The sequence below is a fragment of the Nesoenas mayeri genome, assembly GCF_963082525.1.
Source record: "Nesoenas mayeri genome assembly, chromosome: 10".
NCBI classification, from domain to species: Eukaryota; Metazoa; Chordata; class Aves; order Columbiformes; family Columbidae; genus Nesoenas; species Nesoenas mayeri.
The window spans coordinates 8,113,551-8,134,227 of record NC_137560.1 but is presented as its reverse complement, the minus strand read 5'-3'; the positions used below and the strand labels follow the sequence as shown (position 1 = coordinate 8,134,227).

Genomic DNA, 20,677 nt, shown 5'->3' with positions numbered 1-20,677 from the left:
TATCATTATTTGACATGTCTCATGTAGTGCAGAACTCTCCTATTGCTTGCTTTCCTGCCCATCTTCATGGCTGAAAACAGCTCCAGGGTCCTGCACAGTCGATACCCACCCAGCCTGCTGCTGCAGGGCCCGCTTTGTTATCGTGACAGCATTAATTGTCTCTTCATCTTTCTAACAGATTTCATCTCCTCCCCTGAATGAAACACAGACTTTGAAGACTGGGGGTTAAATGCTCAGCGATAACAAAATTTACAGAACTTGAGGTATTTCCTGGTGTTCCTGCAGGCAGCTTGCTGAGGGGCACAGCCATGCGAGGCCCACAGGACAGCTCCAGGAGCGTCTTTTAAAGCAGCCTGGAGCTTTGAAACCAGTTCTGTGCTGCACCGGAGGGTGGCAGGGCGGCTCTGCAGGGCGGCGGTGCTGGGGGTGCTGTGGCACAGCTGCCCACAGGCCCGTCACTGTGTCCCCAGCCTTCCCTGGGGCTCAGCTCACGGGTCTCATGGAGCAGCACGCCACGGACTCTCGTTACACACCGTTTTTGAGAGAACGGCGTTGTTTCTCGGGAGGGAAAAGCTGCGGCTCAGCGCCCGCCTCGCACCTCCCTGCCCGCTCTTTAACATGGCCGCCGCACCCGCCTCCAAAATGGCCGCCGCAGCGCTGCGGGGCGCTCGCACCATAGAGACGTGCGGCCGTCCGCTCTGCGCGCCGCCACGGCGTCCTCTCTATGGCAGTGGGGAGCTGTCGGCATCTCTATGGCAGCGGCGGCCGCGCTGCCGGGCGGGCGGGTCGCGGCGGCCGCCAGGCACTGAGCGGGCCCGGGCCGCGGGAGGATGCCCCTGGCTGCCTACCGCTTCCTCCGAGCCGTGGGGAAGGGCAGCTACGGGGAGGTGAGCCTGGTGCGGCACCAGCAGGACAGCAAGCAGGTACCGAGGGCCTGGTGCGGGGGCACGGCCGGGCCTGGTGCGGGTGCGTGGCCGGTGTCGCGGTGCGGCTGTGGCCAGGAGCCGGGGCTGAGGTGCGGCCGCAGCCACACGAGCTGTGCTTGCCCGTCCAGGTGTTCCTGTTGCCTCCCTTGTCTCTGAAGGCTTTTATTAAAGGTGTGGAGAAGACTTTTTTTTTTTTTTTTTAAACCCCTTTTAATCTCAAAAAATATCCAAACAGCACCCTGCCAAATCCTCACTCTTAAAAGATTTAAATAGAACTCCTTATTGTTTTGTCAAAGGTGTGATGCCCTGCTTTGGGGAGGAAAGCCCAGCTTTGACAGCCCTTTGGGCGACAGGAAAACACAGCTGCTCTTCTCAGCGTGAAGCAGAGAAGGTCCTCCTGGCCCCTGGTCTCTTTAAGACATGTACGTGTGATGGAGATTAAAATGACAGCAAGGATGGAAAAAGCAGCTTCTGGCATTGACTTGTGTTGGCATCAGCTCTGCTGGAGGGAGATGGGCCTTGTGTTTGCTAGATCGACTGGGGCAGGACCTGGCAAAGTTTTGGTTATGTCAGAGTTGAAGTGCAGGCGTTTGGGTTCTTTGCCTTTTTGTCAGAAGTTTGATGTAACCTGTCTTGCCTGGCCAAAGCAGATGTGTTTGGTAGGAAATGCAGGAGGGTAAGGCAAAGGGGACGGAGCACACCCACAGAGCAGCACTGCAGAAGCCTGGGGTGAGCCTGGTGCCCGGGGTTTGGCTGGGTGTGCTGGGAGGGCTGTTTTGCGCGGTGCTGTCAGGGCTCATGTCCTGTGTGGGGAGGGAACCTGGGGCTGAATCTCTCTGACCCGCGGGTTTGGGGGCTGTGAAGGCAGCACTTGTTCCCTCCAGGCCACTCACCGCGGTGCAGAGTCCAGTGTCCCCAGTGTTGCCATCCTCATCGTCCTAAAAGCAAACAGCGCATTGGGTCGCTTTCAACCCCATACAGGTCCTTGGATTTCACCTCTTTGTCGTGCTGCTGATCGTGAACATTTGCAATAGCCTTGCTTCCTTATCGTTGTTATTTTGTCTTAAATATTTGATGCCTTTTACTGTGTCTTATCTTTTGCCAACTTTTATGAACTTTGTTCTGTAGCAGGAAGATCAGGATTTTTTTGTTGTGCTTTGGCATAGTGCTGCATGTTCTGTGAAAGAAATCATGTTTTATTTAAGCGTATTTGCTGTGAACAGCTCAGTGGGTTTTTTTGTTGGTGTTGTGGGGTTTGTTTGTTTGTTTGTTTGTTTTTGTGAAGGTCAAGTGGCTCCAAGTGTTTAAAGCAAAAAACCCCCCAATTTGTACAAAATTTGCTATCAAATAAAGCAGAAGAGCATTACAAGAGACTTTGTGGGAATCTTGCCAAGATAACATGCTCATTAAACCAAATATAACCAATGCCAGATTTAAGTTAGGCTGTATGCATGCTTTTTGCATTTTGGTAGTATATCATGTAAAGACAAATGCTGATACAAAGCTAAAAGCTTTGTCACATTGAACACAGTAGTTATAGCATTTCTATTTTATTTTAAACTAAGATGATGCTGTACACAATTCCTTTTGTTATATTCCCCTTGAGAGCTGTACCTTGTCACAGGTTGTAAGAACCGAGGAGCTTGCCTAACATCCAGCAGATTTCTGAAATGCAAAATCATGAGGTACTGTTGTTTTCTGCATAACTGGTTCCCTTGCTATATGGAGGGCAGTCTTCCTCAGCACTAATTAGTGTGTTGGACTAAATTAATACGGCCAGCCTGGGGAGCAGACACCCTTTGCAATTGCCAAGGGCACCAAAATCGAGTAGATAATTTTTCTTTTCTTTGGTGTTTCCATTTAAAAGCTCTCGGGTAAGAGTGGGGTCAGGTGTATAACCACGGCGTGATTGTTCTGTGGAAAGCTGGTGCCCTAAAAGTGATGACCGCAAAATTTACACCAGGTCAGACCTAAATATTGGTGCCGTGTATGACGAATGTGTGCTATGGATTTTATTATCTCATTAGCAGCCTCAATTATATTTTTGCCAAAACCTGAAATTCCTTACAAATACATTTGATGTAGTGTATATTAGGAAAGTAAATAAGAGCTTTCTTCTGTAGTTCTAAAAAATTCTAAACCCATCTTAATACAGAATGAAAGAAATTTAGGATCGAGCATAAGACCTTTTCATTCTCTCAGTATGGCCAAGAGTCTCTATTGCCCTGTAATAGGTGATTCTTCAATACGTTTAAGCCTGCCTATGCAGAAACTCATAAACGCAACAGATCGTTAATGGTTATCTGGTGCTTTTAAGGCAAGTTTTCAAAAAAGCAAATTAGATCTGCTTTCAGGTTTTTTGAGAAAGTATTTTTTCAATGTGCCTCTGAATGTACCAACCCTCTGGCTGCATCTCTGCTCACTCCATTTCTTCTCCTGATGGAAGCTTTTTCCTATTCCCCTGTGCTTCAGTGTTTTGTAGGCTTTTTGTACAAAGTCATTAGTCCCAGGTCAGTTCTGCCTGGAGCTTCTTCTGCCAGGTGCAGGTTCTTTAAGAAGAGAATGAACAGACCTGAAAAGCTCAGCAGCATGTTCTGCGCGTTCAGAAATTCAGCTCTGTTAGATGTTTCTTGTGAATATGAAAATGAAGAATTTGTAATCTGAACCTTGGAACTGATATTTTAATAACTTCTTTTGAGTTTCAAATATATGATCTATATTCACCAAAGTTGCGAGATGTTATTTCTTGAGTTTCTCTTTTTTTTACAAAGAATATATGTTTCATTTTTGAAGAAGCAAAAGGGAAAGTCCACTTTTACTTAAAATAAAATGTAAAGAGTTGAGCTTGGCTTTTCTAGGAGAGAAGAGCAAAATTGTCTAGCCAGACGACTTTTATCATAGACATCCATTTAAATTTTTTGCATGTGACTGCATACTTTCTTTAATGCTATTATATTTTTAAAGTATATTGAAAGTAAGTTGAAATGGCACATTTTGAGAGTGTGATGCACGAACAGGTATTTCAGGCTTAAGAAATGATAGACATACATTTACAATGGGGGGCAAGAGGGAAAGATAAATGTGAATATTAGCCAAAAACCCACAAAACACCACAAAATTCCTGTGCAGAGTTTTACCAGAATAGGCACACCTGTTCAATTTTTACAACATAATGGTAGAAGTGATGTATAACTGCTAGACAAATTGCAATCTCTGTACAGAATAATGCATGGAGATTTCAAATACTGTGTTTCCCTTAGATTTGGGGAATTTCCCAGGGCTTGTGCGTAGTTACTTTGTGTCTCATGTCTTGCAATTTCTTTTACAGTATGTCATCAAAAAGTTAAACCTCAAAAACGCTTCCAGCCGAGAGAGGAAAGCAGCAGAACAAGAAGCACAGTTGTTATCCCAGCTGAAACATCCGAACATAGTGACCTACAGAGAGTCCTGGCAGGGGGAGGATGGGCTCCTCTACATTGTCATGGGCTTCTGCGAGGGAGGAGATCTGTACCACAAACTTAAAGAGCAGAAGGGCAAACTTTTGCCTGAGAATCAGGTGGTGGAGTGGTTTGTCCAGATTGCCATGGCACTGCAGGTAAAATAAAGTGTAACTTAGTCACCTTCAGATATAAGTTTAATTTGTCTCTTTTTGCATTTAAAAATTCCACAGTTGGTGGACAGATTTTGAATTCCAGATTGGCTGTGCTAGTATCTAAGTACTATGTTTATTAGCACATTAAAAATCCACAGGTCATTGCAGTCAAATTAACTTACTATTTTAGGTAAGAAATTGCTATTATATTTTACGTCTACATCTCTATCACAGTAGACAGTGGCAACCTCCAGGGTATTTGTAGTTCTAGTCTGGAATGCTTCTCTGATTTGAAAGTTTAGACTACTAATTCATCACTTCTGTTAAATCTTATCTCAGTCTGTTGAACTTCAGTATTTGGAGGTTATCAAAGTTGAAAACCATTCAGATATGCATGTTGACACTAAGAAATTGTACAGAAAGTTGTATTTCCAAGCTACCTGTCGTGGCCAGTCATACACAAGTCTACAGTACGGCCTGGTCTTGTTTATTGTGAGACTGATTTCCTATCCCTGTTTACACAAAGCACACATGAGGTTTTTGACTGAAGTTTTATACTGAAGACTAAAAAATAACTGTCAAGAAATGGAGGCAGCAGGAAGTAAATTAAAGTCTGAGTCTTAACTTTAGATTTCTGTTTCCTCTTTCGTGCTGGCTTGTTAGAGCCACACAGGATGATTTCACTAATGCAATGCTAGGTTCTGGATTTGTGTCTGTTTCAGTCACCCTGAACGTTAATTCACTACTATTATCTTTAGCTGGGGCGCTCCTGACTTTGACAGCAGTGGTTGTGTCTTTTCTGCACTCGTATTTTCCCTCTTTGACTTGTGTAATATGATTTTACTTTTCAGTGTAGAAGAACCAATTAAAAGTTACTTAACTCTATTTATGTGTTTGTTTGTTGGTGTTTTTTTTCCCTCCAGTATTTGCATGAAAAGCATATCCTGCACAGAGATCTTAAAACTCAAAATGTTTTTCTGACACGAACAAATATAATCAAAGTGGGTGACCTAGGAATAGCCAGAGTGTTGGAAAACCAGTACGACATGGCCAGCACTCTCATAGGGACACCGTACTACATGAGCCCGGAACTCTTTTCCCACAAACCCTACAACTACAAGGTAGAGTATGAGAATGCAAATGTCGTTTCTGTTTTGTTAGGCAACTTATTTTGTTTGTCTGAGAACTTTATAATCTTATCTATTGTCTTTAATTTCATATTGCTTCAGACTTTTTTTAATGTCCCCAAAGATCGAACAAAAATTAGGGGAGAGATTAGCAGGGGCCTTTGTTTCTGGAACTGTATTTGCTGCAGTAGGTGGGAATTCATAGTGTATGGTAAGTTCTCACAGCCAAGGCGTTCGGCAGGCTGCCCGTACCTATCGCAGCACGCCAGTGTAAACAGAAATATCAGTCTCTGTTAGATAGCTGCATTTTCGAAATTGATGATATGACAGGAAGCTTTATGCTCAAAACTCTGTATTAGACATGACAGCAGCATTAAAAAAAAAAAAAAGGAGAGTAGAGAAATAAGCAGTGTTGCTGTGAATTTAAAATATAACAAAGTAAAGCAAATGTGCTCTTGTGTACCTGTTCAGCTCTTTCTGCAAACCAGATGTACCACAAACATGAGCAACACCTGAGGGGAAACTGATCTTCCATGGAAAATCAAAAGATTTTCATTTGCCAGTTAGAATCAATATTGTACTTAAAAAGAAAACAAACAAAACCCCCTACAAACAGCAACTTTCTACACTTCAGAAAAATGTGATGATATTTGGAAGAAAATAATTCAGTTGATCAAAATCACAAATAAGAGTGAGACTGAAGCCAAAAGTTTGCAATGGAGTTTGGTCTTAATTAGTTTACTGTCATTAAAGGCCTCTTTGAAAGCAGGTGAATAAGTCTGGAGATAAAACTTCTACAATGAATTCAAAGTTCCCAAAACTTTTTTTTTCCCCTTTTTTTCAGTCTGATGTTTGGGCATTAGGTTGCTGCGTTTATGAAATGGCTACACTGAAACATGCCTTTAATGCTAAAGACATGAACTCTTTGGTTTATCGAATTATTGAAGGAAAGGTAAAAGCTTTGACATTTTTTTCTGTGCTTAGACTTTCTGTCTAGAATTTGAGATTATCTTTTCCAATCAAATATTGCATGGAGTTAGAAATATTTTGCATGTTATGTGCATCATCATGTATGTTGTAAGACCAGTATTTCATGGTGGTGTATGATGTAATATCAGACCTGGGGAATTACTCATTTGTAGGTATTTTAGTTACCCTTTTGTGTACCTAGTATGCTGGTTAATTTGCTTCTGGTTTAAATATTGTGCAAAGAACTAAATCACTATTCCTGTGAGGCCATTTTCCTCTTAGGTAACACTAGCTTACTGAAGTGTCCGTCTTGCTTTGGCATATAATAAAGTTAACATGGATTTATTCTATATAAACTTTTAAGCCTATTCACAGAACTTTAACTGCAGATATTAAAAAATGACGAACAGTTCTTAGACAAAACACAATTTCTGTATTCTGCTTGAGGTTAAGCACTTGGGTAACTTTCAGCATATGAACAATGCAACTGTTTTTAATGCAAAGTATGTAGCCCCTATTGGCAAATATATTAAATAATATCAGACTTCCCTTCCGTTTTACAGTTGCCACCCATGCCAAAGGATTACAGCCCACAGTTGGTAGAAATAATACGAACTATGCTCAGTAAAAAACCTGAGGAAAGACCCAGTGTGAAAAGCATACTGCGACAGCCTTACATCAAGCACCAGATTTCTTTGTTTTTGGAAGCCACAAAGGCGTAAGATATTTTCATTTCAGTGATTCTGTGCAAAATACTCACGTTACTTGTGGTCTGTGCTTTATAACTTTTCCTATTTTTTGTAGCAGAAGAAAATTTGGTCTGCTATGTGCAGTTCCAAAGCATGTGAGCACATGAGTTTCATCAGATTCATTGAGAAATGGAGGGAGTTAGAATGGGAACTAGTTTTTCTTGCAAATGCAGAATAAGGCTGTGCAATGGTTAGGACTGCACAGTTTATTCACAGTTAAAAAAAAAAAAAAAGTAGCATAAATATTTTCAAGGAAGTGATAGGAAATATAAATATACATATTTTCATATGGTTCTTTGAGGCCATTTATCAGCAGAGTTGTGACATCAAGTTCCTTTTGATATTCACTGATAAAATAATTTTTCTTTGTCAGGTTTAGTCAATTATGTTTGTGTCTCAGATAGGACTGATCTTGGTGCTGTGCAGAGCAAGTGTAGGATTCTGGCAGAGTCTGAATGGTGTTTTTAAGCTCCTTTGATGGAGATTAAAATGATTATGTTGTGCACACTCTGTAAGCTGTTTAGTGGAGTGGATTTTCTTTTTTAATTAGTATAATCTAAGGAAACATCTTAACGTCTTGGTGATTGAATGAATAACTTACTTTCTTTGCAGGAAAGCAGCCAGGAGTCATAAGAAAACAGTGGATTCTAAATCTAAAGATCCTTGCCCTGTGGTCTCAATGAAGGACGAATCTCATAGCAGGAATGTTCAACACCAAAACCACTGCTCTGAGCAAGCCAGGAAATACAAAGTTGTGAGTACATATATATTTTTAAACACTTTTTCTACAGAAAATCTTCATTGTGTAAGAAGTGCCTTGAGCATTCGTGATAACATAAATCTGATTTTTAGGAATGTGTAAAATTTGTATTAAGGAAGGAATTGTGTTTAGGCAAAAGTGGAAGTAAATAAAGAGACTGTGGATCAGTAAAACTAATTGCAATATCCTAACTATAAGATGTTAACTAAACAACATGCAGTTTTTCATTTGTAGGTCACTCAGAGTATTGCAGGTCAAATATGTATTCAAATATTTGATGACAAGTGGTAATAATTTTTAAATATATTGTTTTGATTGGAAAAAAGTAATTGTAGTTACAATCAAAAATTGTTTATTGTTGGAATTCTTTCCAGTGCTTAGAACAAACCTTTTAATGCTTCATCTTGTGCATGTTTTTTATTTTCTGTAATGAGTCTGCTTGTCTGGGTTTAAGCTTTCAGTGCTGAAATACTGAATGTATGTGGTATAAGTACATCTTAAAAACTTGGTATTTGGCAATACAACTTTATTTTCATGGTCCTGCTGAAAAGTAGGTGTGCTGCATATGTATGAACCAATACCTGAAATAGGTCATTTGCAAATGCAGCCTGTATCTCTTTTCAAATGTGGGTTGCTGCTTTTTTGAGGCTCTTAATCTGTAATTGATCATAATTTCATTGCAGTTTCTGTGTTCTGGTATGTTGATGGATTTCCTTCGGTGCTTAGAGTATTCTTTTGTATGTGCATAATACCAAAAAGTAATTAATTTTTTTTGTTTTTCTTTTAATTCTAGAATGAAGAAGACCACATCATCAAATATAAAGCCACCAAATGTTGCCCCTCAGAGAAAGCAGGTGTTGAGTTGGAAAGAAAACCAAGCAATAATGATTTGAACAACCTGGGAGACTCCTTAGCTACAGTTAGTGAAGTGAATATTGATATCTTACCATCTGAAAATATGAAGTGTGGAAGTGAGAAGCATGGCAGTGAGCATATTCCAGAGAATAATAAAGCAAAGTATTTAAATGTTCGAGGCAATTCTAAAATAACATCCAGTAGCCCACCAATTAAGGAAGATGGACTACAGCAAAGAGCAAAGGGAGCCGTTAAAGCTGAAAATGTTGAGTCTGAGGAGTCTTCTGTTGATGCTATAGAAGAAGATGGTGACACTTTGAAACTCCTGCAGCCTATCTCAAAAGACCAAAAGCAAACTGACCTGGTAATACATTAATGTTTACATGAAATAGACTTTGAAATAGGTTTAACTAATGGCCAGCTCTTAACATTTAGAGAACTGCTGCACGTTTTTCTGTCAAAATAGGATGCTACTGATACAATTATTGAGATGCTTAAGTAGTTAGGAGCCTTGTGTTCAGGTTTGCAAAGGCAACACAGTGAAGTAGTTTCAGGCTTGCATCTACATGATGGAAATTCTGTTTTTTACAGGGAACAACAATTTTCCTTTCCAGCTGAGAGATGGTAAGAATAGTTTTGTAACCTCCTTGTTCTGTGTTCCAAGTAGGCCTGGCTAATCTCGACTTGGTCCTGAATTGGATGGGGAATTAATAGGTGGTGATAGTATTTTCATTACATTTTGGTCTACAATGAGATTTTTGTACACACTTTCTAATGAGAAATCATTATATATTGTAGAGCTTGGATTCTACTGAAAAGCTGCTAGCACCATTTGTTCCTGTTGTAATTCAAGTAAGTGTCCTCCTTTGAAGGTTTAGTATCTTTAAAATGCTGGTAGGGCAGGTATTTTTTCTAACTGTCTATCAAGTAAGGGTTTTATTGTAGATGGAACTGTGATATGTTAAGGTGGATGCAGTCCAAATAGTAAAGTGGTGTGTGTTAATTGTTTTTTTAAGTGTGTATGTGTAAATCTGGAAATGGCATGTCTGCATTTAAAAATATATACCTTTACTTCTCAGGATGATGTCTGTCATGGAGCTTCAGGAGGTGCTCAGGAAAAAATTGCCTCCCACTTGCAGCCTCATAGTTCCGTCAGTGAACCCTCTCTCTCCCGGCAGCGACGGCAGAAGAGAAGAGAGCTGGCTGAAGTCTGTTCAGACAAGGTGCAGATACCCAAAAAATAATTATCCTCTTTTTTACTCTTTGAAAATGGGACCTATTTTTAAAAAAATGGTGGGTTTAATGCTGCTTTTGTATCTGTATAACTACATTGGTAACAAAATGCAGGATGCTCAGGATGTCCTTTAGAAGCCGCCTGTGCAAATCCATGGAAATCTCAGTAACCCTCATAGGTGGGAGGTGGGTGAGCCAGGTGGGCACGAAGAAACAGTGAACTGTGGGCTTCACCTTTGCTGTGCCATGGTCTTTCCTGGCAGTTCGCATCAGGACTTCTCACTGTTTGTGACTGCAGAATACATAACAGTACTTTTCCTGACTGTTGTGGATAAGGCTACTTGTAGTGAGTAGTAGATTGCTAGTACTTTAGAAGAGACATGTAATGGCTGCTCTGAGCTTATGAGTGCAAACTCGAGGAAGAAAATCTTGTCATGGACATAGAATAGGGTTCCTGTCAATGCTTCCACACTGAGCAGAGATTTCTTTGGGGAAGGGCACCAGCTATACAAGGACAGAGAAGAGGGTGATTGGCTTTCAGTATGATATCCTGGTTTTCTTTTGTTTTTTGCTCTTTGAGGGTGGGGACAGTTGTTGCTAAGGCATTGGCTGAAAAATAGTCTGGAGGGCAAGATGTAGAGGTGGAAACAAGGGAGGTGAATGCAAGCAGAGCTGTGGAGAGGAAAGGATGAATTTGGGAGATGTGAAGAGGTGACGGTAGGATCCAAAACCTCTGGCATCCAGCCTTACCATTGAAGAAAGTCTTCTGGACCACAGAGTGTTTTAACTTCTGTATTAAAAGGTATAAAATCTTGCTCCTTTCTCTTTCAAGTTCAGAGCAAGTGCTCCTCGGCCTTTACCTTTTCCTTCTGATGGGAACACAGAGACGACACAGAAGTGTGCAGAGCAGTGTGGTGCTGAAGTCTCTGAATCTGTAAATAGCACGAAAACCAACCAAGCTGCCATTTCAAAGGTTAGTGCTGAATGTTGTCTCAGCTTATTTTTGTCTGAGCTATTTGTTCTCTGAGTATATGCACAGTGAGTAAAGAAACATATAGTAGCTTCCTACCTAATGAAAGTCTTGTCAAGGACCTGGTCAGTGTGGGATGAGAAGCTGCCTTGCTGAACCAGGGAGGTCAGAGAGGTCAGAAGCTCCTTTTCTAGAGTGGACATTAGTCTCACTGACCAAGACTGTTTCATAGTAAATAATTAGCGTTTGTTAGCTGATCAGAAGGTCTACTGTAGGAGCTCTTTCTTCCAAGTCAGTTGAAAAAGGGGTTTTTTTTTGCTTTATAGGTGATTAGGTAACAAAAACCACTGTGACAGTTGCTAATTAATATCAGATTAACTTTTTTTGAAGGAGCGGCCCTTGTCAGCAAGAGAACGAAGGAGGCTGAAACAGTCTCAGGAAGAGGTGTTTCCTTCTGGTAATGTTCATGTTTGCATGTTAGCATTCTATGTATAAGTAGGCTGATAACTTCTTTATGAAGAAATGATAACTTGCTGTCTGTTCTTCACTAACATCTTCAAAAAGATTCACTAAGGTTCTAGTTCTGTGTTAAGTAAAAATTTCTGTTAACATGTCTGTAGTTTTCTACCCTTATTCAGTTATGTTCAATTGTGTTTAGTGGTGACAACTTGTCTTTGAAATGCACATGAAGTGCAGAATATACACCTTTCAGATAGAAGCTTCAGTGTTTTCTCTTGGCAGAATACCTGCCTGCCTGTCTTCTGCCAGGTGATAGACTTTGTCTTGCATGAGCATGAAACTAATTCAAGATACATGCAGCTAAGTTGTAAATATTGTAAAAATGTCATCCTTCCAGTGATTCCAGCAAGACGAACATCAAATAGTGCACTAGTTGAAGCAAAATTACATATGGAAAATCACGTTAAAGTTGCTCAGACCTCATCAGATCCCAGTATTTCTCAGGTAAACTGGGGTCACCTGCTTTTGAAATATTTAAATGTAGGCACAATTTGGGAAGAAAGTGATATTTAAAAAAACTCCAACTATGTGTGGAAGAAACACTCAGTCAATAAGAGTGCACAGTTTTTTTGTAAATACTGCTTTATAAATCTGGGGTAGAGTACGGATCTCTAATCCATGTTTTTGTTGGACTAGATCAATTCAACATTCCAGGCTCACTGTGCATTTTCACTCTTCTTGTCAGAGATGAAGACTGGGGATCTCTTACTGATTGCTATGGGCTCTCAAAATTAGTGTTTATTTTATTTTGGAAGGTACTTTGCATGTTTTACCTGTGTGTGTATGTTTATAACTGATACCTAAATGCAAAAACTTCATCTGCATTCATGAAGTGAGATTACATAAGGTTAGTACACGCTAGTAGTATGTGCATATGCTAGTGATGTTTTGGCATATTATGCTACACACTGAACACAAGACTGTAGAGACACAAGTGGTTAAAATCTTTGTGTATTTTAGAGAATGCTGGGAAGTTACTGAACTGATAAAAAATTATTTCAATATTATTTTTAAATGTGTATTAAAGACCAATAGACAGGGTAATAACTCTATAATATAGCTGGCTAAGAACTGACAGACATCTGTGATTCAGTTGTTTTTAAGAGCCACTTTGAAGCATCTATAGTGGTTAAAATGGTTAAAACTGCATGACTGAGATGTAACGCTAGTCAAATAAGCATTTCATAAAGTATTTTGATGATGTCCAGTCTATTAGCTTGTTTCTAAACCCAAAGGTTACACTTTTTAAATATTATCAAGCTGAGTCTGTAAGAATATGCTTGTTGAAAGGGTTTTTTCCATGTAAGAAAAATGATTAATACCATATTGATAATTTACTTTTGGCTATTCAAATTTTTATCATTTATTACCTTTTCATTTAGAGAAAGAGAGAAGCCCATTGCCTGTCTGATGATGAGTTAAGCTCTTCCACAAGCTCTACAGATAAGTCTGATGGGGATTCCAAGGAGAAGTAAGCATTTTGTGTAATACTGTGCAAGAGTTTTGTTTAATACTGTGCAAGAGTTTTCGTTGCTATATTGGACCTCGACTTGGAGCGAAAAAAATATGGCAGGAATTGCTTTCACACTTAATCTCTGCATAGTGAGTGTTTCAAGAAATATGTGATGCATAAAGAAAGCAAACTCTATTTAATTTTTGTCTTTCTGTAACTATAAACCTCCCATGCTGAACTTTTGGGGACATGTGGTTGTGCACCTCTGGTTTTTGTCAACTGTAGCTTCTCAGGAAACCAGCCTTCCAACATCAAAGCATATGCACTGTCAGGATGCGTTAAAAGCATAACTTAAAAGGTGCCAATGTGCTTCCTTTCCACTGTGAATGAGGCTGAATTTATTTCTGATTTTGTCAGTGTAAACAACTTCAAAAAAAATATTTGTTGCATGACAACAGGTGCAGCTACACAGGTAACAGTAGCCAATAGGGCTGTGAATTGTTGTGAGGTGAATGGGCTCTGAGCCTTTGTTAGGTGAAACACTGCTGATGTTCTAGAGATAAAACTGCACCACAGACATAATTTAACATGGAATACTTAGCAGGATGTCACTAAATTTACTGAAAGTCCTTTGAATGCAAGGTGGAAGTTGTATCATGAATACCGACTGAATTACATCTTATTTCTCCTCTACTAGTAAAAGCAGCATGAATGAAATGAATGACTTGGTGCAGCTGATGACACGGACACTGAAAATGGACTCAAAGGAGAACTCTGAATACTGTGTAACCTCAAATCCAGCCCCAGAGTTTAAACTTCATAGAAAATATCGAGACACTTTGATTTTGCATGGAAAATCACCTGATGAACCAGAGGAATTAAAATTTGAAGAGATCCCTTCAGGTCTGTTTGTGTTATTGCTTTAAATGAAAGGCTGTCAGCTGTTAAGAACCAAAGAAAAACTGCTAGCGGTCAACAGCAGACAATCCACTCTTACTTTGTCTCAAGTCCCAACAATGCTTATAGAAGTAAACATCTTCCTAAATAATTTTTGTGTGAAACTGCTCTAGCTGTTGTTTACTTGCCAATGAAAGGAATGTGTGATCAATCTGCATAATTATTAATGAAGAGAAAAAGCTGGTCTGCAATAAGATTTTTTTCCACATGTGACTTATACGTAAAAGCTTCCAAAATGAAAGGTTGCAGTTGAGTATTTTGAAATAAGATTTTAAAGACATTCAAAAGATCTGATAGCTGTGAAGCTTTGTGAATGATGGATAAAGCTGAAATTGTACACAAGGTTCTATGAACACAGCAGATGTTTGTATGAGTATAGAAGTTCATTCTCACTTCAGAATTTGAACAAGCTTATTTTTCCTATGGGTACAAGTGCAAGAATTGAATCACTTTTCATATTTAAGGTCTGGTTTAGACCGTAAGTATGTATATGTATTCCAAAAAGCAAGCAAAAAAATTGTATTTGCTATGACTGTTCTTACTATACAACAAATGCAAAAGCTGAGGGTAGGTTTCTGAAGTCTCAGACCTTCTTGTGCTTATTGTTTTAAGTGATAAAGATTGTATTTCTAATCAGTCCAGGTGGTAGGCAAAGCAGTGGGAGAACACTGGATTTCGCTCTAAGTTGATTCTGCATAGCTAAAGTAAAATACATTTCCAGAGTTTGTCTCTAAACAGGTATCACAGAATGTTGGAGGTACAAACTTTGGTATTTTTCTGTCCATTTTTCTCACTCTTAAGTATTATATAGTGAGATCCTCCAGCTCTTTACTTACTACCATTTGAGATTACAGGGCTACTGCATTTCTAAGCTGACATTTATTTTAATTAGATCAGCTATTTTATTTTCAGAAGGTGGTCCATCCTACAAAAGGAGTGTTGGGGATGGCAGTGATTAAAAGAGCAAGTTAGAGTTCTCAGTTCAGTTCCTAATGGAGCCTCCTCTTAAAAAATGACACTGTCTCCTGTTGGCAGCGACAGCTGAGGAGCAAAAGATTCAAAGGCTGTTGAGACAAATGGGCAGATGGCAGAAATGATGCCATTAGTGTTTTACAGTGGCTAAACGTTATATTTGCTGTAAGTACAAGTGATTGAATTATTCTTACAATATTTGGGTGGTGGTGTCGTGTTAGAGAATAGTGCAAATATTATTTGAACAAAAAGCAATATAGTATACAGGAACCACCTGAAACAAAGTTACAGGGACCTAATTGTGCAAACTTTGTCTGCATTGTCTGTGTACCGTCTGGTGTCTTTAGAGTTAGTGTCTAAGTGCTTCTCATTCACTGTGTTTGTTGATCGTTCTAGCCAGCCGGTTCAGCTCAGCAGTTACTGCATGCAAATGGTCAGCTGGAATTCTGTGGTAATACTCTGGTAATACAATGTTGTCCCATATTCTGCTTCTGCATAGAGGATGAGAATTGACTATGCTGAGAGTAATTACTGCTGCATTGATTTGTTGGTGGTGATTTGTTTTGTTTTGTTTTTTTAATATAGATAAGTTATCGGTTCCTGCCAAGTTTAGGAGGATGGTTGAAATCCTGCGATCTGATGTGGTGCAAGGACTGGGAGTGAAACTTCTTGAGAAGGCGTACAGCATCATGGAAGAAGATGATGAAGTGAAAAGAGAGGTGAATATCTTTCATAATAAAATTTTAAAAATTCATTATAAATCTAGATAAATGAACAGGGTCTTTACTTCCTTTCACCTCTCTCCTGCCTTTAGATAACATAGTAGTGCAAACCTTGATTCCAAAAATGGTTAGGCAAGGGCCTAAGTATATTGTCATTTTCTTTAAAAAGTTTGATTCTGAATGTAGATTATGTTTCATTCCAAATTCTTCAGAAAGCATCAGAGCCTCAGAATTGCACCCCAAGTTTGTGGAAGATGCAAGGGATGCAAATAATTTTACTCTGTGGTATTTCTCCAATAATAATTTATTTTGAACTGTAATTATTTGCCCTCACATTACTTTGCCTATTGCCCCTTATATCCCAAGTGAGAAACAGTTTAATGTCTATTCCTAATAGAGATGAGTGAGCAATACCTCCAGCTCAATTGATTCAGAATTTGGTTACAAATAAATAAAATACTGCACATATAACCCCTGAAGATCTGATATATATTTTAAATTGTTGGGTGAGATTTAGAACTCTCTTCCCTTCAAAAAACAAAGGCTCTTCCATCTCTGCTGTCGTTCTTCACATGCTGCTTTCAGCTGAGTGCTTTGGTATTTTTTTTGTTAATATTTTGGCGGTTCCCACTTTTTTCAATGTCAAATTATGTGGGTTTTTTTGTGTTCTAAATAGCTGCAGTTGCGGGAGCACATGGGAGACAAGTATAGAAGTTACAGTGCGAAGGTACGTCATTTGAAATTTCTTGAAGAAAATGTGAAGTTCTGACCAGAACACTTTCCTTAGAGAAAAGGACTGTTTATAGCTCGTCTGATAGACTGGACCAGTTTACAAAGCATGTTTATCCATTAACCTCCTTTGCTGGAATAAGGAGGTGAACTTGCAAAAAGTTACAGTTTGTAGTAATATTTTTTCATGTTAAAATGTGAACCGGGGTATCACTTTCTCAGAAGAGAAACTTTTTTTAGTTTTTATTCTCTTACTGAAACTTTTTAAAGGTTGCTTTTTATAGATGCAGAGGGACAGATACCAAGTTTTGTATACAAAAGAGTGTCAAAACAAGACATCTTCATTTGAATTTGTCATAGCAAAATGTTTCAAGTATGGTCATATACTAAATATGGTAACAAAATCTATGCCAAGGCTACAGTGTGATACGTTATAAACTATTACATCAAATAGTTATGAAAATTTAGCAGGAAGAAACAATTACTAGTTTTTGTAGCACCAAGATCCCTCTGGGTTCTGTAAATTGGCAAGTACTAAAGGAGGTGGTTGTGCTGCATTGATGCCTTTGCTTTTGTGTCGTATTGCTAAGGCAGTCACCAAGGTGGTGGAAAGTATTTGGTAACTGGGTAAAATAAGTCTGGAAATGTTTGAAAGGAACACAGCCATGGTTACCATGGTCCCAGCTGGAGAAATCCCTTTGCCTTAAAAATACTAATTCCTTTTAGGACGAAAGTGCTCAAGACCATGGTCATTTAGGGAAATAGGCATCTGAGCTTTTTTCCTTTCTTTGCATTGAGATTGTGTTGCTACACACACCGAAGCATTGTCATGTGCTATCACTACAGAAACAGCATGTGTTCTTTTTAAAGGATAAAGAATTGAAAAGGGAATTGATTTTGCAAAATAAAATTGTAAATGAACAGCCTGTCTCTTTCATGCCTCCAGCTTAAATATTGTAACCTCCCACACCTCTGAGGGACACCAGCGTGGCAGTGAGTAGTAAAAACATGCAATACCTGTGGATCCTGCTGCCTCTTGCATGCTAAACGCTCAGGTGTCAAGAGCTATTGTTTTATGCTGAGCCAAGATGGTACTTTCTCCACCTACACAAATTTATTTTAAACAAAAAAATGCCACTCTGCAATCTCCTATCCTAAAACACTTTTCAATTCTTAGCATTTTTCAGAATGATGGCATACATGTTTCACAGTGCTTGTCACAACCTGACACTACTGATAGCTTGTTTTATACACAGTGAAAAATATTTTAGTAGAAGTCCAGCTGTATATTATCTTTTAAGCTATGGCAACAGCTTAACTAGTCTTCATTTAATTTGTTGTGTTCGTTTTACTAATATACTTGAGTGAGATGTGACCGCCAGTAGCTTTTTAAGTTAATCTGCCCACCCCTGCCTTCCCAGTGACTTCACTGAAACTCCAGCCAAAACAGAGAGCCTTTGTGCTCTCTGCAGATCTTGGTATACTCGTGGTAGTATACAACATAATAATAATAAAAAAGAACCACACACTAAACCAAAAAGTATCTCCCAGTGGAAATGCATTTACCAAAATTCAATGAAGTAACAGCAGGAAGAACCACATTGTTTTTAGCTTTTAGCATGTCTCTTTGGCTTTCTGTCTGCTGACTTCTTGTCTTCTGCTCCTGACTCTTGGACAGGTAGCCACTGGAGAGGATTGCGGCGGTACATAGGCCACGGAGGGAGGGTTAGCTTAGAGAAAAGGAGTGAAGTCAGAACATGTAAATCAAGACGCTGGATAAGTGTTCTGTACAGCTTGTTAGGAAAATCTTACTCCCTAACTATTGTACCAGTTAGTTTTAAAGTTCACAGTTTCATAGTATCAAGATACATATCCATATATGTATAGGTTACATTGTATACCTCATAGCCATGCTTAGCTAAAGGACCCCAGCTCCTTGCAAGGAGGGGAATGAAAGCACAAATGCTGAAGAGAAAAGGATATCCCTGGACTACAGAGGTTACGCCAGCACCCTCCAACACCTCTGTGAAACCCTCCCGTTATCTAGCATCACAGATAAGTAACTGATAAGAACCATGCATGAAATTGCATTCTGTGTGCCCCAGCTGGAATGGGACACCTTGTGTGCGTGAATAAGGAATTCCTCTTGTAACTCGCTACTGGTGTTCTACCCTCTTTCCTTGGTTGGCACCAGCCAGCTGAAAAATTTTTGTGACAAGCTACTACTCCAGAGAAAGCCTTACAGTCCTTTCTGTTATCAATGCTGTCAGCTTGACGTGAAAGTGACACCGAATTAGTTTTTCATTTCAATTAAATGTTATGTAGCAGTATTAAATCGCAGTGTTCTCCAAGATCTTACTAGTATTTGAGAAAAGGCACTTACTGGCTTGTAAAGCACTTCTAAAGAGATTTGAGAAAAGGCACTTACTGGCTTGTAAAGCACTTCTAAAGATAAAAGTATGTATTAACTATCTGACTTAAATACCAATTTAACAATTATTTCAGGTTAAATAGTGCATATATTTTCTGGTTTGGGGAAAAAAATTCTTACCAAACATGACAAAAGAAACCCAGCCATAACTATGTAGACAGTCCACCCAAATTGTTCGGTGATGTATCCATAGATGAAACCAATTATCTGGGGAAAAAAAACAAAACCAAAACCATTTCCTATGCCATGATTAAGTTGAAAGGCCGGGGGAGAAGTAGAAAAATACAGTTCATACATCTTTCTAACTTTGTTTCCAAAATAATAGGCCAATAATGAAAGTAAAAGATTTAAAGAAGAAAAGTCTTGATCCATGACAGCCAATCTGATTTTGTCCAAAGCTTTTAGTGAACCAGTTAAGCCAAACAATCAGAAAAAAACCTTGTATGTAAGATCAGAATAATGAAGTCCGTATGTTATCACCTATAGTTCTAGTATACGTACCGCAGAGACAAGAATGATTCCTTGAAAAATCTGTTCTGCTAATTTTTGGCCCTTGTAATCCTGTGGAAAGAGATATTTTTTTGTCAGTTACCCAAAACACAGACTAGTTAAACTCTTTCAGGTTAGAGCCTGGAGTCAGCCTGACCACAGGTTCTCAGCTTTTTTGTTCAACTTTCAAAACAGACTGGTATTATTTTTATTACAGTGTCTGGATTTCAAGTGTAAAAGAATGAAGAATTAACTGAATTAAAATCACTTAATTCATTCCCTACAGTCTCGACCACATCATCTAAAAATGAAAGGAAGCACTGTCTGTTCAGGATAAGTGATGTAAGTTCAAAATGCCATTGTAGTTAGCTTCGTGTTGCTATGTAAAAGCCATGACACCACAAAAGAGAGCATGTGCAAAACCTGTGCTTGCCTGACTTTAGGAAACGTGGCTCTCGCTGGGAACACTGTTTTCTGGTTGTACACGGCACAGACACAGAAGTACAGGGGGGTTTCCCTGCACTGCTGTGTGTGACCTGCATTGTGCAGCACCTTAAAGCTCGAATTTTCAGAGCAAGCCCCGGCAATTACACGGAGCCGCAGACGCACAGCGGTTCCCCACACGAGCTGCCGGCACCGCGCGGGTGGGCAGCGCCCGCAGCGCCCGGGCCTCCCGCGGCCGCCCTACCATCTGCGTGGGGATGGAGCGGAAGATGTTCAGCATGGCGGCGGAGCGCGGCTCCTCACAGTCCTCGGAGCTGTCTGTGTCTTCCCCGTCGGAGCCCGGCGGCGACTGCCGGCTGTTGGCGTCGCTCGGCGCGGCGCTGGCGAAGGCCCCGCGGGGCAGGCACAGCGGCTGCCCGAGGAGTGCCTGCGCTTCCAGCAACAGCGGCAGGAGCCTGCTGAGCTGGCCGGAAACACGCCAGTCTTGCTCCGCCCCGTCGCCCCACGGCCAGTGGTGCTGGTTTACTGCTACAGTCAGCGGCTCCACGCTGCCCCGGGCCTGGGCCTCGGTCTCTACCGCCTCGGCCTCCACCGCCTCGGCCTCCACCGCCTCGGCGCTGTCGTTGCCTTGCGCCGCCATCGGCAGCGGCCGGCGCGGGACGCTGTCTCCCCGGCAACGGCGGCCTCGAGCCTCAGGACCCCAGACTGAGGGGCCTTCGTCCGGCAGTTGCGAGGCGCCAGCGGTGTCGCCTCTCCGGGATCGGCACTGAGTTGGCAGCC

General features: G+C 40.3%; 2 protein-coding genes across 3 annotated transcripts; one reads left to right on the top strand and one right to left on the bottom strand.

Moving 5' to 3' along the window:
* Window positions 1-686: 686 nt before the first annotated feature.
* On the top strand, window positions 687-17,947 carry NEK4 (NIMA related kinase 4). The gene is made up of 16 exons (XM_080350551.1): window positions 687-923; window positions 4,255-4,521; window positions 5,442-5,639; window positions 6,490-6,597; window positions 7,178-7,332; window positions 7,976-8,117; window positions 8,917-9,342; window positions 9,777-9,830; window positions 10,058-10,201; window positions 11,044-11,184; window positions 11,572-11,638; window positions 12,038-12,144; window positions 13,083-13,171; window positions 13,851-14,056; window positions 15,668-15,801; window positions 16,481-17,947. The coding sequence occupies exons 1-16, from the start codon at window positions 831-833 to the stop codon at window positions 16,571-16,573; spliced, it is 2,424 nt and encodes an 807-aa protein (XP_080206677.1). The 5' UTR covers window positions 687-830; the 3' UTR covers window positions 16,574-17,947.
* Window positions 15,051-20,622, bottom strand: SPCS1 (signal peptidase complex subunit 1). Of its 2 annotated transcripts, XM_080350550.1 has the most exons (5): window positions 20,142-20,622; window positions 19,466-19,525; window positions 19,085-19,171; window positions 18,100-18,263; window positions 15,051-15,174 (listed from the first exon to the last, which is right to left on the bottom strand). In XM_080350550.1, exons 1-4 carry the CDS (start codon window positions 20,535-20,537, stop codon window positions 18,141-18,143), a joined length of 666 nt encoding a protein of 221 aa, XP_080206676.1. In that variant the 5' UTR covers window positions 20,538-20,622; the 3' UTR covers window positions 15,051-15,174; window positions 18,100-18,140. The 2 variants fall into 2 exon arrangements, with proteins under 2 accessions (XP_080206676.1, XP_080206675.1); XM_080350549.1 differs by lacking the exon at window positions 15,051-15,174 and having other exon boundaries at window positions 18,075-18,263; window positions 20,142-20,616.
* Between the last annotated feature and the right edge of the window lie 55 nt (window positions 20,623-20,677).